This window comes from Doryrhamphus excisus, chromosome 15 (genome assembly GCF_030265055.1).
Source record: "Doryrhamphus excisus isolate RoL2022-K1 chromosome 15, RoL_Dexc_1.0, whole genome shotgun sequence".
Taxonomy (NCBI): Eukaryota; Metazoa; Chordata; class Actinopteri; order Syngnathiformes; family Syngnathidae; genus Doryrhamphus; species Doryrhamphus excisus.
Genome location: NC_080480.1, coordinates 11,551,918 through 11,568,691, shown reverse-complemented (window position 1 = coordinate 11,568,691; position 16,774 = coordinate 11,551,918). Strand labels below are relative to the sequence as shown.

General features: G+C 43.7%; 1 protein-coding gene across 7 annotated transcripts in view; it reads right to left on the bottom strand.

Moving 5' to 3' along the window:
* Positions 1–16,697, bottom strand: part of grid2ipa (glutamate receptor, ionotropic, delta 2 (Grid2) interacting protein, a) — a 29,751-nt gene extending 13,054 nt beyond the window's left edge. For 2 of the 7 annotated variants that reach the window (XM_058048991.1, XM_058048993.1), the window contains exons 1-6: positions 8,144–8,633; positions 3,015–3,290; positions 2,787–2,872; positions 2,652–2,721; positions 575–871; positions 352–503 (exon numbers count right to left, since the gene is read on the bottom strand). In XM_058048991.1, the coding sequence (XP_057904974.1) occupies positions 352–503; positions 575–871; positions 2,652–2,721; positions 2,787–2,872; positions 3,015–3,290; positions 8,144–8,178 (916 nt within the window). In that variant the 5' untranslated portion in view covers positions 8,179–8,633. The other 5 variants (XM_058048990.1, XM_058048989.1, XM_058048987.1 and 2 more) reach the window with 5 other exon arrangements.
* Positions 16,698–16,774: the final 77 nt, after the last annotated feature.

Genomic DNA, 16,774 nt, shown 5'->3' with positions numbered 1-16,774 from the left:
CAGTAAAATATGGTGGTGGTAGTGTGATGGTCTGGGGCTGTTTTGCTGCTTCAGGACCTGGAAGACTTGCTATAAATAAAACCATGAATTCTGCTGTCTACCAAAAAATCCTGAAGGAGAATGTCTGGTCATCTGTTGGTGACCTCAAACTTAACACATGACTAATATCTAAATGTGTTTAATAATCTGAAACATTTAAGCGTGACAAACATGCAAACACTTTTCCACACCACTGTATATTTAGGAACAACACAGGGACCCCGAGCACCTGACTGGATCTTGCCCAGAATGACTTAAACCAGGACCATCAAGGTACATCAAAGATCTGAAAGACTAAAAGTGTACTCTCACCTGTTGTCTTGAACCCAAGAAAGCGTGAGATCTTGCTCTGGCAGTGCTCTTGCTCTTCATATGTCAGCAGCTGGTAAACAAATTGCCAGATCACTTGTTTGGCTGGAGTATCCAGAACCGGGAAGACATCCACAATCAGCGTGTCGACGTTCCTGTGTTGCCATGGAAACACCCAACCTTGGAATCAATCCCCTTTTTTCTTTAATGTGTTCTTCTTGCCCACCTGTGCTGGAAGAAGTTCTCCAAGGCTTTGCAGATGGTGTACCTCTCCTGAATGGTCAGCAGATGCTCCAGCTGCTGTCCAAAGGTACGGCCCTGAACTCGGATACTCGGGGGAAGAATTTCGGCTACCCATTGCAGGGAGCTGAGCACAGGGGAGCGAGCGCGCTCCGGGGCTATGCCGCTCCCTACTAGGTCCTGCTCGGACAGGGTGAAAGACGGTGCACCATCCTCCACTACCAAAGTGGGCATGGCACCGCTTCCCTGCAGCATGGACACCACCTTCTCATGCGAGGAGGTCCTGTACCGCCAGACACGTACAGTGGTATGAAAAAGTATCTGAACCTTTTCACATTTCTGCATAAAATCAGTGTCTGCTTTAACTAAAACCACCCAAACATTTATAGGTTTTCATATTTTAATGAGGATAGCATGCAAACAATGACAGAAAGGGGGAGGAATAAGTAACTGAACTATCACATTTAATATTTTGTGGCCCCCCTTTGGCAGCAATAACTTCAACCAGACGCTTCCTGTAGCTGCAGATCAGTCTGGCACATCGATCAGGACTAATCTTGGCCTATTCTTCTTTACAAAACTACTGTTTTATTTTATGCAGAAATGTGAGAAATTTCAAAAGGTTCAGATACTTAGAGGTTATCACATGGTTTGTCTGATATCAGGCCCCGTATCATGCCCCCAAGTGTCAGTATCAGCCCAAGACCGAAGGTCGAGGGCTGATTCTAGCACGCGGGGGCATGATACTGGGCCTGATAACAGACAAACCATATGATGATCTTATTATCACATACGATTTAATCATGAGCTTATTATCGCGTACTTTCGTTTTTCCATCATGTAACGTGCCAGAGAGTTGAATTTTGATTTGAGAGAATCACTGTTCCGCGTGACTGTGAATGCACCAGGGGTGGGGGCGTGTCGTGTTGAGGAAGCACTGCGTTGCTGGCGGTGGTTGCAACGGCGTAGTTACGGCCGACAGTAGCCAGTATTGTTGTGTAATAAAAGCTTGTTAGCGATCACAGTCGTGTCCTTTCCGTAGCGTCGGCAACTACGTTACAATAAACATAGACACGTATTTGTCTAACTCAGGTGGGGGAATACTTTCTACCAGTCTTCGTTCGTTCTTGCAGTTGCAGGCGCCCTTGGTTTTCCGACTTGTATTTGCATTTTTAGTTTTTTCGATCATTTCAAGAGTGTCCTCCTCATTAATGGTGATAAAACGTTCCATTTCTAATATTCTGTTTGCTATTTTCCCTATTTGTCTTTCACCGGGAGTGTCAACCGCTGACGTGTTGACAGAGCACAGGCGGCAGCAAAACAAACCCTCGTGCACTGTTCTCTGATTGGTTGTTTCACGGGCACGATACCAGAGCAGCGCGCTCTGATTGGACAGCTACGGGGGCTGATACTGGACATGGTTAAACTCTATATTTTATCAGTATCACTGCCCTGGGCTTTGACACAGTATCATTTCGGCCTTTTCTCGTATCATTCATGGGCGGTTTCTAGGGTACAGGGCCAATTAATACTGTAGTATGTGATAAGAAAATGCTTAGTGCCTGGGCGGTTTCTAGGGTACAGGGCCAATTAACACTGTAGTATGTGATCATTTTTCTTATCACATACTACAGTGCGCGCTGCTCTGGTATCGTGCCCGTGAAACAACCAATCAGAGAACAGCACACGAGTGCTTAGTGCCTAGTGCTTCTCCAGTCACCAAAAAAACCCCAAACTTGATTAATGGAACTTTAATTGTCAGACATTGACAAGATAAGACTGTTGATAAAATATTATTGTTGAAATATTTTTGCAATTGTTGTGTTTACACTGTTTAGATATAATACATGTAATAAACTGGACATTTTCTGGAAACAAAATGGTCTTTTGATTAAATAGTACGTGATAATAAGCTCATGATTAAATAGTATGTGATCATCACATGGTTTGTCTGGTATCAGGCCCATTTATATCATGAATTTATACCATTTATATCATAAATACCACCTATAAATACCACTGTATATTTTCTCTTTACTTAAACAAAAACTGTCAGGTGTTACCTCATGTCAAGTCCATTGAGGAACAGGATGCGGTCTCCTGGCTTGAGACCTGCTTTGTCTGCTGCGCTCCCTACACAGAAAATATTATATAGTTATGATTTTGACTAAAGTAACTATGCAGGAATATAAACATACCAGGGATGACAGAGTCGATCCACACAGGGGCGTGACCTCGGAGGGTGAAGCCAAAGCTCATGTTGCCCTTACATACTCTCACCGTCCTACAGGAAGTAATGGAGGATCCCATTTAATGTGACGCAACCTCGACTGATAACTTGGCCCAAGTTGTTGGTGTCAAGAATAATTCCACATATATGAGCTGGAAGCATACGCTAAATATGATATGGTTCTTTCATCACTGACCTGCAGTTAGTCGTAGCGCCGCCGGAGTGGCCGGCTATCAGCGATGTTGTCTTCCGCATCCCTCGGGCAGGTGGGATGGACCCTTCCTCTGCGTGGGTGCGGGGTACCGAACTTGCTCGGGTGGAGACCAGAAGGTGTTCTGGGTGGTCTTCGCTCCGTCTGCGGCTGCGGCGGCTACGGCTCGGGTCGCTGAAGCTACGCCCCTTGAAGCGGCTCATCAGGCTCTGGGAAACAACTTCGTCGAAACGCTCCCGATGCTTTTTGGGGATGAAGATCCTGGCGAACATCATGCACAAAGATAAGCCCTGAGGGTAAAACTATTAAATCAATATTTCAATACAAATGGGAATAGAATCTTCTGTTCCACAGACAGAATCCACTTCACTGAATCCAAAGTAGCTCAGTGCAGAACCTGAACCTGTGAATGCAACAGTGAGCTGTAAAAAGATAAGAACATCTTTTGGTTTGTGCGCTTATGTCGTAGCTGCAGCATGGTAAAGAGTCTTCTCACTCACTTGCAGCAAACTGTATATGCAAAAAAAGCAAACGCACCCTTTGGGAATCAACACTCCACTCCCACTTCTCATCCCAAGAACTCCTGCTACCTTTTCTTTGTGTACCGATTTAGGTTAATTAGCGACTCCAAATTGTCCATAGGTATGAATGTGAGTGTGAATGGTTGTTTGTCTATATGTGCCCTGTGAATGGCTGCCGACCAGTCCAGGGTGCACCCCGCCTCTCGCCCGAAGACAGCTGGGGTAGGCTCCAGCACCCCCTGCAACCCTCGTGAGGAAAAGCGGTAGAAAATGAATGAATGAATTTAGAGCCATTCTTTGTGTATTATCGCTTCCTGTTTTCTCAGCAAAGCCTGACATATTTAACATATTTCTGTGCTTTATGACACTAATTATCTGCAAAAGCGAGAAAACAAAGATAACGGAATCGACCCAGAAATGCCTTTAACAATCAGTGTGCCAAGTCATAGCAATTTGCTTCTTCTGTACAATTTCATAAATTGGCCATTTGCCATTTTCTGCATCCTTCCTACAAAAATGATGCCGCCATCACCATCATCATGTCTCCAGAGTGCTTTACATGTACCACAATGCCCCACTTCCATCGAGTATCTAGACAACTCACACACACACACACACACACACACATATACACAAAATGAAAAACAAAACAAGGCACGGCAGGCGGTGCAGTTTTGTTGTTCAAAAAGGTGGCACAGCTCTTTTGTACTGTGAATTCTGTTAGGAGGGAAAGATTACCATGTCTCTCTAATTGGTACTTCCATCAAAGCAGCTTGGCAGCGTGTGTTTTCTTTTTTTTTTAAATGCACTTTTACACACAAGGATTCTTGACAATGCAAAGTTGAGTTGGAGAAGTTTTATGGCAGATGCATCACAATTCATATGTCATGTTATGAAGGCGAGCAGCAAGCAGCAGATACGCCTGCACAATCCAATCAGATCCAACACAAGAAGATTCCTTTATATGCGATGTTATGGAGTTTTGAAGTCCTGGGTTGTCTTCACCAGAAAGATAATGCCCCTGGCTAGGTAAGCCCACATAGTATATGTATAGCCAGTACATCACAGGTAAGCTTTGTAAAGCAACAAAAGCAGGCTTCGCTACACATTCTGCGGGTCCCCAGAATCAGGACTAAACATGGTGAGGCTGTGTTTCAGTTTTATGCTGCCAAACTCGAACAGTCTTCCAGAAGATGTGCGACAATCCTCAACCTTGGCAATGTTCAAATCTAAGATGAAAACACTTCCATTCAACTGTAAACATGGCAACTCCCAAGTATTTTATCTGTACTCTCCATTGTTACATACATATATTTTTTGGTTTTGCTTTGTTTTAAGGAATTTTGTTCATGATTTTATGTTTTTATGGAATGATTTTAGCCTTTTACCCTCAGCAAAGCACTATGAATTACCTTGGTAAGGTCAGTAAAAAAGGTCAGTAAGGATAATTCATAATGCCGCCTACAGAGAACATACTAGCTCCTTATTTCTAACATCACAAATACTTAAACTTGCTGATATAGTTCATCTTCAAACAGCTAAAATAATGCATAAGGCTAAAAATAACCAATTACCTAAAAATGTCATCCAATACTTCTCTACAAGAGAGGAGAAATATGATCTCAGGGAAGAACTACATTTGAAACACTTATATGCTAGGACTACGTTAAAAAGCCATAGCATTTCAGTATGTGGAATCAAACTATGGAATGGATTGAGTAAGACCCTCAAACAATGCACACCGATGAGCCAATTCAAGAAACAATACAAGCAGTTGATGTTTGCTAAATACAAGGATGAAGAGTCTTGAACCAGTCATGATGTGCTATACATATCACTATATTGACACTTACTATGGTACCCATTATGTCGTTGGATGGTCATATCACCTCGTACTTTGGTACATGACATAAAAACAAAACAAAAAAGACGTAAACTATATTGGGGAAGCAGGAAGTGAACAAATGTAACAGTTACTGATTGTAAAAGTACCAGATGGAGGGGTAGGATTTAATAAGCTTTGCTTCTTCCTACTCCTTTTGATTATGGGATGCATTCAATTGTAATCTGATGCATGTTCAAATGAAATTAAACCATTACCATTGTGCACAAATAACCTTGTCTTGCTTTGCCCCAGATAACAATAGCCACCGCAGGAATTACGTCTTACGAATTCCAAACAAGGAAATGCTAACTTGCGAATCAATGTTATGTTTCATTAATGTCCAATATGTCTTGTTTCCAGGCTGCACGCCGGAAGAGTGGTTAGCACACAGGCCTCACAGCTAGGAGACCCGAGTTCAATTCCACCCTCGGCCATCTCTGTGTGGAGTTTCCATGTTCTCCCCGTGCATGCGTGGGTTTTCTCCGGGTACTCCGGTTTCCTCCCACATTCCAAAAACATGCTAGGTTAATTGGCGACTCCAAATTGTCCATAGGTATGAATGTGAGTGTGAATGGTTGTTTGTCTTATATGTGCCCTGTGATTGGCTGGCGACCAGTCCAGGGTGTACCCCGCCTCTCATCCGAAGACAGCTGGGATAGGCTCCAGCACCCCCATGACACTTGTGAGGATAAGCGGTAGAAAATGAATGAATGAATGACTTGTTTTCTGTTATGTCTACTACATCAGTTAATATGAGTGTAAAGGTGACTATAGGGGTGTTATTTCATGTCCACAGGACTCTAATAGTGTTAAAAACCATAAAGAGTAAACAGATTTTACATGCTCACAACTATGAAAATATTAATTTTCACAGAAATGAACTTCTCCGTAACCAATTAAAACAGTGATAAATGAGGGAGTACCGTATTTGTATTGTAGTTGTTGAAAGGGACCACTGTACGTTCAAAAAGTCAATCAAGTGCACATCAACACAAATTCCAGCATCTTGGCTAGATTTTGGGTTGTGGGACCTCTGAGACTTTGTTGTTGAAGAAAAATACAATAATATGGAACATTTAATCCCTTTTGATTGTTCAGACAGACTGGAGTGGGCACACATAAAGAGCAGCAGACAAGCAGCCGAAAGTGCTTCATTAATATACAAAACGGATGGGGGAAAAAAGAAGTTGCTGACATACATTAGGAAGAATGGAAGAAAGATGACAGAGCCAGGGAGACTAGAAAAAGATAGAATGTGGAGTAGGAGCTCTTTCTAGGCCAGGTCAGGGAACATGGAATCATTTGGGAACATCTTTGTGCTTACTGCCTATGTAGGCCACACAACTTTTGACAAACACTTATATACTCACATCACAACACTAACACATGTACACCAAAAAAACCCACAATGTGGAGGATTTTCTCCATCATAATAGTCATGGACCGCATCCTTTTGAGCCTAAACTTCACAGTCAAGTTGGATTTAGGGTGTCCTCAATAGGAAGCAGAGCAAGATGAGCCTATACTTAACTGAAGAAGAGGTCGCAAATTGGGAACAATAATCAGTGCAAACAATAATGCCGTCACCCCACATGATGTTCCTACACAGAGAGCAGAAGTGTGCTCATTATTTATCAGACATTTTGTCTTTGACTGATAATTAACTGAATAATGTAATGTTGAATTGCCTTTAAGTAGATCATATTTGGTATTATCAATTTGTAGAGAGAGGGTGATGAAACTAAATAATTGTATATGATATTATTATTAGAATAATTTGGTTCTTTTAATCGATAATAATATATATTCATATTCATTCATTTTCTACTGCTTTTCCTCACGAGGGTCGCGGGGGTGCTGGAGCCTATCCAGCTGTCTTTGGGCGAGAGGCGGGGTACACCCTGGACTGGTCGCCAGCCAATCAGAGGGCACATATAGACAAACAACCATTCACACTCACATTCATACCTATGGACAATTTGGAGTCGCCAATTAACCTAGCATGTTTTTGGAATGTGGGAGGAAACCGACGCATGCACGGGGAGAACATGCAAACTCCACACAGAGATGGCAGAGGGTGGAATTAAACTCGGGTCTCCTAGCTGTGAGTCCTGTGTGTTAACCACTTTCCACCGTGCAGCCCTATATATTAATATATATATATATTAATTAATATATATATATTAATTAATATATATATATATTAATATATATATATATATAATTAATATTTAAAATTAATTAATATATAATAAAATAATTCTCCTTTTAGTACAAGGTCTGGTTTAGATTGGAAACAAATATTTGGAATGATTCCACACTTGTAACGAAATTGCACAAAATGTTTAAACTTGTTACTATTTTGGCCTGAAATTCTACTTTGTTTTTTTATATATAAAAGCTAATTTTACCCATGCAGGTCTTGCAATAATTAATTACAATAGCAGAATGTGTACAGTCTGCACACACCTGAATTGGGCAATTGCCTTTTTTGAAAAGTTTTCCACCATCATCAGGAAATACAGATTCCGTAGTCTAAGAGAGTAATGCCTTCATTGTTGCTATTGTCTCATTTCTATGCAGTTTACTGAGAGAAAATACTAAAATAATGCAAACCTGCCTAAGTAAGAAGCGCACTGCAAACGAGAGAAGTTCCAGGGCACAAGTCAGCACAAAAACTGCCGGGATCAAAGCAAAAAGTAACATACCGAAAATGTCTGGCAAGGCTCCTTTCTCTTCCCATGGCTCTTCAGGGCTTTGAGGAAGTGCCTGAGAGTTCAGTTAAGCGATGCAAATGCCTCCCCCCCCTCTATCCCGGTGAGTCCCCCCATGCTGTAGCGCGAGCAGGCAAGCCTCTCCAGGACAAGAAGAAAAGGCGGTGAGAAACAAAAGCATCCAGGATCTCAAAAGTGCTCGCTGCAGGCTTGGGAAGATAATATGATCCTCTCTGTAATATCCTCACACATCGTTATGAACACATCTTCTCCAACTTCATCATCATTCCCTGCGTCCGTCTTCTTTTTTAGTTGCCGTAAAGGATCGTGCCAAAAGGTCACCACTTCAGCTGGACAATCCCAGACTCATCCATCATTCATCAGCAAAGAGATGAAGTGTGGCAACCTCCTCCTTCAGCAGAGGAGGAGGGAAAGAGTGAGAAGAACAGAGGAGGAAGCGAGGAGGAAAGTGGTGATGACGGGACGGCCCCCGTGGACTGTCTTAACTCTGTGTGTGTGTGTGTATGTGTGTGTGAACAATGCAGCCCCATTGTGAAATAGGAAAGCACACTAAGGTCTCCTGGCTGCTCAGTACAACATGGCGAAGTTATAGAGATTGTTTTTATGAACACTGCTTGATAGTTATTTTAACAATTGTAAAAACCTTTATAAAAAGGTTAAATACTGCATTTTCCGGACTATAAGTCACACTTTTTTTTCATTGGTTGGCTGTTCCTGCAACTTATATTGTAGAGTGACTTATAAATGAAAACAACTTTTCTTTTTGTTTATTTTTGGTGTAGCTGAATAACCAGTGTGTTAGCATATCTTACACCTATTCAGCCTGTTCTCTATTCTTTTATTGTTAGAACTTGCCTTCCAAGAGGACGTAATGTCTGTTTTGGTCAAGTATTTTGTAAAATAAATTACCCACAAAAAATGCAACTTATGTATGTTTTTTTCAACCTAATTATGCATTTTTGTCCTTGTGCGACTTGTAGTCCAGAAAATATTATTAAGTCTATCAAATGATAAGATGTAAAGATGCCATGTAAAGGGTTAACAACAGGAATGTTGTATTAGCTGGTTATATAGTATATATAGTATATATAATAATTGTAATAATTGTAATATATAATAATTTTAGTGCATGTAGTAGTAGGTAAAATTCAGTTCATGCCACCATGTGGGGAAAAAAAACAAAAAACAGTGGGTTGCCTACAGCCACGGTTAATGTTTATTTTTTTTTTACCTGATAGTTATTTGCTTTGTTAGACCACTCACCCAGAGACTCTGCAGGTAACTGAACAGTTAAAGGAGGGCTGTCATGCTCATTTTTCGGCCCTTTGTATTGAGTTGTGGACTGCTATAGAGCAGCTACACACAATAACCAGCACAGAGAGCTTTCTAGAGCTAACAGATTCTGCACCTATTCACCTATATTTCTTTGGATTTCGTGCTTTCGTGAAGACGATCTGTTTTTATTTATTGGTCACACTCCCAAGTGCTCATGAGGACTTCCGAATAGCTGCCGAATCCAACCTTATAGGAGTTGATAATAAACGGTGATTTATCTTTTTAAAATGTCCACTTTTAACATACAGCCATATGTGTTGGATCTCGAATCCGATCCTGGACTCAAGAAAAGTTTCTCAAGAAAAGAGGTTACTTCAAGATGTATTTAAATGGTGAGTAGCTTTAGCATTTTAGCATTAGCTATTCTACAATATCAATAAAGTATAATGTGGTCATTGCATGTTTTTTGCGGGACTACCGGTGTTTGAAAAACTCGTGTAGACTCACTGATGATGGCGGGAAACGGCTATTAGCAACTCCTGACTTGGTGAGGGACTACCTTTTAGGGTAGTCATGTTGGTGCGCCTGCTCCTTTGTAGCATTCATAACTGTCATTTTATTGTCATGACTTTCTAAACTTGACTTTGGCAAATTATAGCGTTGGGCACACAATCCTTGGCACACATGTTCTCACCAATGACACCACTCACCAAAGCGCTGATAGATTGTCTAACAATGACACAGTAGACACAATTCCCTGCAAAGGCTTTCATACGCTCCCTAACCCGTGCTGTTCGGAAACCATTGAAGAAGTGTCACTGCATCAGAAACCAAAATGTATTAAAAGAAGTAGGCTGCTTATAAATAGAACGTGTCCCGTGGGAGGGCGAGGCAAATCGGTAAGGGGGGTGGAGGGACAGAGGCAGCATGAGCGGTCAAGTTTTACAAGGCTGGTGGCGGAAATGTATATTATAGACAGAATTGTTGGGCCAAGTATGGAGTGAGAGCTCAAGAACCCTGACCTGAACCCTTTTGGAATTACCTATTTTAACAAAGATTGTGGTCTCTGATCTAGTATGGGGAGTATGGAGTTATAGATATCAGGGGAGGTCCAACGCCATATTTACTTTCAATTTCACTTCCTATAGTTGAAATGACCTGGTGTCCCAAAACTTTTGCCTGTATTTGAAAGCAGTCAAGTTCCCAGGTACCTGGATTCTCAAATTGGGGTACACATTTTGTGTAATGTCATTCATTCATTACTATCACTTATCCTCACGAGGGTCGCGGTGGTGCTGGAGCCTATCCCAGCTGTCTTCGGGCGAGAGGCGGGGTACACCCTGGACTGGTCGCCAGCCAATCACAGGCCACATATAGACAAACAACCATTCACACTCACATTCATACCTATGGACAATTTGGAGAAAACCCATGCATGCACGGGGAGAACATGCAAACTCCACACAGAGATGGCCGAGGGTGGACTCAAACTCTGGTCTCAAGCTGTGTGGCCTGCGCATTAACCACTGGGTCCCATGTTAAAACAGTTTGATGTATTTAATTCCACTGACATTACACGAGCAGCATGGCGAAAGAGTGGTTAGCACGCAGGCCTCACAGCTAGGAGACCCGAGCTCAATTCCACCCTCTGCCATCTCTGTGTGGAGTTTGCATGTTCTCCTGTGCATGCGTGGGTTTTCTCCGGGAACTCCGGTTTCCTCCCACATTCCAAAAACATGCTGGGTTAATTAGCGACTCCAAATTGTCCATAGGTATGAATGTGAGTGTGAATGGTTGTTTGTCTATATGTGCCCTGTGATTGGCTGGCGACCAGTCCAGGGTGTACCCCGCCTTTCGTCCAAAAGACAGCTGGGATAGGCTCCAGCACCACTGCGACCCTCGGGAGGATAAGCAGTACAAAATGAATGAATGTTTTAACATGGTAGGAGTAGGAGGTACATGACTTCAGGGGTACGGGACTGAAAAGTTTTGGAACCACTGGCACTCGTATACAAACTGTGTCCCACATTAGACACACCGCCAGTCAAAAGTTTGGATACACTTTCTCATGTTACTGAATGAGAAGGTGCCTCCAAACTTTTGTACATTTTCCCAGATGCCCGAGTTATTTTGTTGTCACCATCCGCCATTAACACCAACACTAGCCTGAAGGCAACCTAGAGGCAACGCTTCTGATAAGCTCTCATCTCGCCACAAAAACATGTACACAGGCATTTGCAGACAGCACAAGAAGTATTTTCCAAAAGTACCCTTAATATATTCAGAAACAAACCCCGAGTATCACCTTTAAAAAAGGGACTCACAGAGCTATGATAATGAATGACAAGAACCAGGAGAAAAAAAAAGGACGAGGCGGAGAAAACTTTGCATATCAAAGTCTCTCAAGGTCACAGTGCACCTGAGCGAGATGTAGAAGCATGTAATTATAAGCAACAACAGCTAAAGTTAGACTTAACGACTTATTGTTATGAGAGTCACTGCCATTTCTTCACCATCTAAAATGGAAGGAAATTCTCTATAGGATAGCTAATGCATAATAAATGGGATGCCTGTGCAAAAACAAAGCAGTTTCACAGGCACTTTGCAAAAGAAAGGACATACACTCACTTCACACATCATTAGGTACACTTGCACAATCTAATAAGAAAATACACTGGTACTCAATTATAGCAATATGGTTACGATTGCGGTTGTAGTTTATTCATTCATTCATTTTCTACCGCTTTTTCCTCACGAGGGTCGCGGGGGTGCTGGAGCCTATCCCAGCTGTCTTCGGGCAAGGGGCAGGGTACACTCTGGACCGGTCGCCAGCCAATCACAGGGCACATATAGACAAACAACCATTCACATTCATACCTATGGACAATTTGGAGTCGCCAATTAACCTAGCATGTTTTTGGAATGTGGGAGGAAACCGGAGTACCCGGACAAAACCCACGCATGCACGGGGACAACATGTAAACTCCACACAGAGATGGCCGAGGGTGGAATTGAACCCTGGTCTCCTAGATGTGAGGTCTGTGTGCTAAACACTCGACCACCGTGCTGTCTGCTGTAGTTTCTGTATCATAAAAACCTCTCAGCGTGACGCAAGTTCAACGTTCCAGTATCAAAATTCACCTTTCTGTACCTAATATTTTGGCTGTTGAGTATGCACCTCAAAAAAAGGATGAAGTCACCCAAAACATGCCGTTAAGAAATGACAAATTGTTCCTGAAGTACTCACCTGAGGCAGCAATTCATCGTATACGCCGGCGTACAACCTGCAAAGCTAGAGAACCCGGCGCACGTATGACAAAAAGTGCAGCATGCATGTTTTTCTTGTTCTTGCTTATGGCAAAAACCACCCAGCCTGCTAAGTGGCAGGAGCAGCTACGAGAGCTCAATGAGAAGAAGAGGATGGGAGGAGGGGGGGGTGAGCAAAGAGGAAGCAGCCATGTGATGCAGAAAAAAGGGAGAACGTATCAAAGGATGCATGACAGCAGACAAGAGACGAGGAAATAAGGGAGAGGGAGAGGCTGACATCGGGGATGATTGACAACACAACTGCAAGCCTCAGCAGAGTTTTGGGAAGTTTGGTTTTGAGTTTCCCCCATCAGTGCTGAGGAGGAGGTAACATGAGGTTGTGATGGTATTCTTTCTGGATGTATAGTCATCCACGGAGCTTACCTGACGCTGTCAATGAGTTGCTGATGCTCCTCTGTGATGAGAATGTCAGGCAGCGCTTCAGCCAGCCTCTCCACATCCCTCTCAGCGGCGTACTGCTTCAAGACCTCAAACAGCTGCTCCTTCACATCTGGCTCATCTCCCAGCACATCCTCCACCTGAGGGAAGCCCCGAGATGATCGATATATTCATCCATGTGCTGGACATCTCACATTTGAAAGTATTGTAGCTTGAGAAGATACAATAAATTTGAGGAGTGTAGTCACTTTTGCGATACTGTATCTCCTTCCACTCACCTTCTTATTAAACTCCATGGCTTTATGGGCTCGGCTATCCCTGACGCTGTCGCCACTCTGTGAGAGGACCCTCATGCTGCTGCTCAGCCGCTTAGGTCGCCGTGCCATGCTGAGCACACCGAGGCGCAGAGGCCGACCCTGAGCGGCTTTAATCATTGCCGCCGCAGTTTCATGATGTTTTACTGGGATGCCGTTGACCTCCATGACGTAGGCTCCGACTTTAAGGCCGCTGCGACTGGCCGCACCGTTTGGCATGCAGTCCTCCACCATGAGAGGGCTGTCTCCGACGATGGTGAAGCCGAAGCGGCCGTCCGGGCTGGGAGTGATGTCGATCTGAGCAAAGGGAGAAACCACATGAGTGCTTCTTTTAGCAGACCTGGAGTGTAAAATAGTACCTGTTCGATTCGTGACACCACGCCGATGCTGGGTGGCACAGTCTTGAGGGTCTGAGCTAAAGCGATTAAAGCCGGGGTGCTCAGGTTGGTGACATCCTGCCCCTCGATATCCACCACCTGGTCCCCGGGCTGCAAGCCTGCCAGGAAGGCGCTGCTACCCTCCACCACGGACAAGATGTAGCTGGGCCCAGTGCCACCCAGGCGGAAGCCAAAAGCCTCAGGCCAGTTCTGATTGGTAGCGGGTAGACCGAGATCTGGAGGGTGAAGAATGGGGGAAATTTTGTCGTGAAATGGCTGTAGACGACCACAATGTAACCTGCTACCCTAGATGTAATCTGGATGATTAGAGTGTAGCACTCCCTAGTGGGGAAGTTGGTCAATTACATCTTCACACCACGAACACACAATACATTTTACATTCATTCATTTTCTAACGCTTATCCTCACGAGGGTCGCAGGGGTGCTGGAGCCTATCCCAGCTGTCTTTGGGCGAGAGGCGGGGTACACCCCGGACTGGTCGCCAGCCAATCACAGGGCACATATAGACAGACAACCATTCACACTCACATTCATACCTATGGACAATTTGGAGTCACCAATTAACCTAGCATGTTTTTTTGGAATGTGGGAGGAAACAGGAGTACCCGGAGAAAACCCACACATGCACGGGGAGAACAAGCAAACTCCACATAAAGAATCGAACCCAGGTCTTCCTGATCTCCTGACTGTGTGGCCAACATGCTAACCACTCATCCACCGTGCGGCCATGGCTAAGAAGTCAGGCACAAAAAAATAATTCTAAACCTGAACTGAGGCAAGTGAGGCCTGCAATTCTTTGGATGTTTTTGTGAGGTCTTTTGTGACCTCTTGGATGAGTCGTCGCAGAGCATTCAGGGTAATTCTGGTTGGCCGCCCACCCCTGGGAAGGTTCATAACTGTTCCATGTTGCCAGCCATTTGTGGATAATGGCTCTCACTGTGGTTTGCTGGAGTCCCAAAGCTTCAGCAATGGCTTTATAACCTTTTTTCAGTACAGTACAATTCAGATTTTTTTCCCCATACATTCATTCATTCAGTCATTGATTTTCTACCGCTTATTCTCACGAGGGTCGTGGGGGGTGCTGGAGGCTATCCCGGCTGTCTTTGGGCACGCCGCTTCCAAGGTCATAACGCTGTTACCGTTATTGACAGTGAAATATGCTGCGTTATTACGCACTGATATGTATAACAAAAATCTGGATGTCGCTTCAGTCGTCATGGCTGGCCGAGGGTGGAATTGAGCCCCGGACTCCGAGCTGTGAGGTCTGCACCACACAACCACCATGCAGCCTGACTTTTTACATTTTGTGGAAATTATTTTCGTATTGTCGTTATTTATCTACTATTTAACTGTCACCCTTAACAACAGCAGCTGTGACCAAATACTTTTGCAAAGTAGTTCACACATGAACAAACTGTGAGGTATGAGAAGAAGGTCGTGGTGTCCTTCACACCCCTGTAATGGAGATCCCGTGCCCTAGCTAGTGACTGTTCTGGTTCAGCAAAACATGCCAACTGCACGAAGGAGGTCATCTGTGGAAGTTGCTATTTAGTTCGCATTGAGGCCCCCCCACTTGGTGGTCACTGACCTCATTCTACTGATGCAAGAGCGGTCCCAAAAGGCAAAAAAAAAAATGGCATTTGAATACATCATTCAGACAAATTTCAGTCATTGACAAAACTGAGCATTAATGTGTTTTTATAGGCAGCTCTTAAAAAATGTGTTTGCGCTTCAAATCAAAGTAAATCGTATTAAAGGGTGGTTGCTAAATAAATTAGCCCAATGAGGAGTTATATAAAATTACCCCATGGCCTCCTTAAGTCGAGAATGTGCTTTATGATGAAAAATAACCCCCAAAGGCACAATGATGGAGGATAAAACTTGATATCGCACAGGAAAAATATATAACAAGAGCACACCAATTAGAGTAAAAGTCATCCATCAAATCTGCGGCAAGAAGCAATTTCTTTTCGTCTTTTTTTCTGGTAAACTGATCTGAAGTGCAGAAAGTACGGCAAAAGCGAGGAAGCCTAATTAGGAAGTCAAAACTAACAAGAGGTACAAAACTGAAAGTCAGGCTTGCTGCTTTCAGAGGAATTTGAAACATTTCATCAAGCTGCACAGTGAGGATGACGTGAATTAAATATTCATAAAGGTTTTAAAAAGCTTGTGTCAAGTCTGTCGTAACCTTTTTCCGCCCCACGTCTATTACCATCATACTTTTCTATACACGGATTAAAAAAAAAAGTTCACGCCATCATGTAAAAATGATGATCCAGTAAATGAAACTTACAGAAATCCTTGCAAGCACTCCGGGGGCCAGACTTGCTCTGGCGCAGGGAGAAGCGGCCCTTTCTGCTCAGGAAACGCCTCATCCTCGCCCGGCTCGCAGCAGGGCACGTTCCGGCCAGCCTCGAGCCGGAGGGGGGGTGCCCACGGCCACTCTTGCGGCCGCCTCTCACCACCAAAACTCCCTCGCCCACCAACAACTCTCTCTCTCTTGCCTGCTCGAGAAATAAAAAAAAAAAGGTCACATCGCCGCCTCAATCAAGTGTTCAATCAAGAGAACCACCGCAGGCTGAGGCTCAGCGTAGCCTCAATGCCTGAATGATGATCACGTAACTGGGACAGTTGGTTCTGAAATGGTTCCTTGCAGGAAAAAGGTACAGCGAAACCCCATTTTTCTATAAATACCTTACTCTCTCTCTTTTTCGCTCTCTCTATGTTCTGCTCATGTGGACGGGGGCCTCTCAGAGGGCTGACGAGTGACCCAGAAACAACGATGTCTAGCAGCCAGGGATCTGATTTTAGCTGCCTTCACCTCTGCGATGGAGCACCAGTTAACATGAAACTTGCAGATCCTGCTCAAGGTTACAAATACATACAGTTAACGCATTCATGCAAGGAAAACA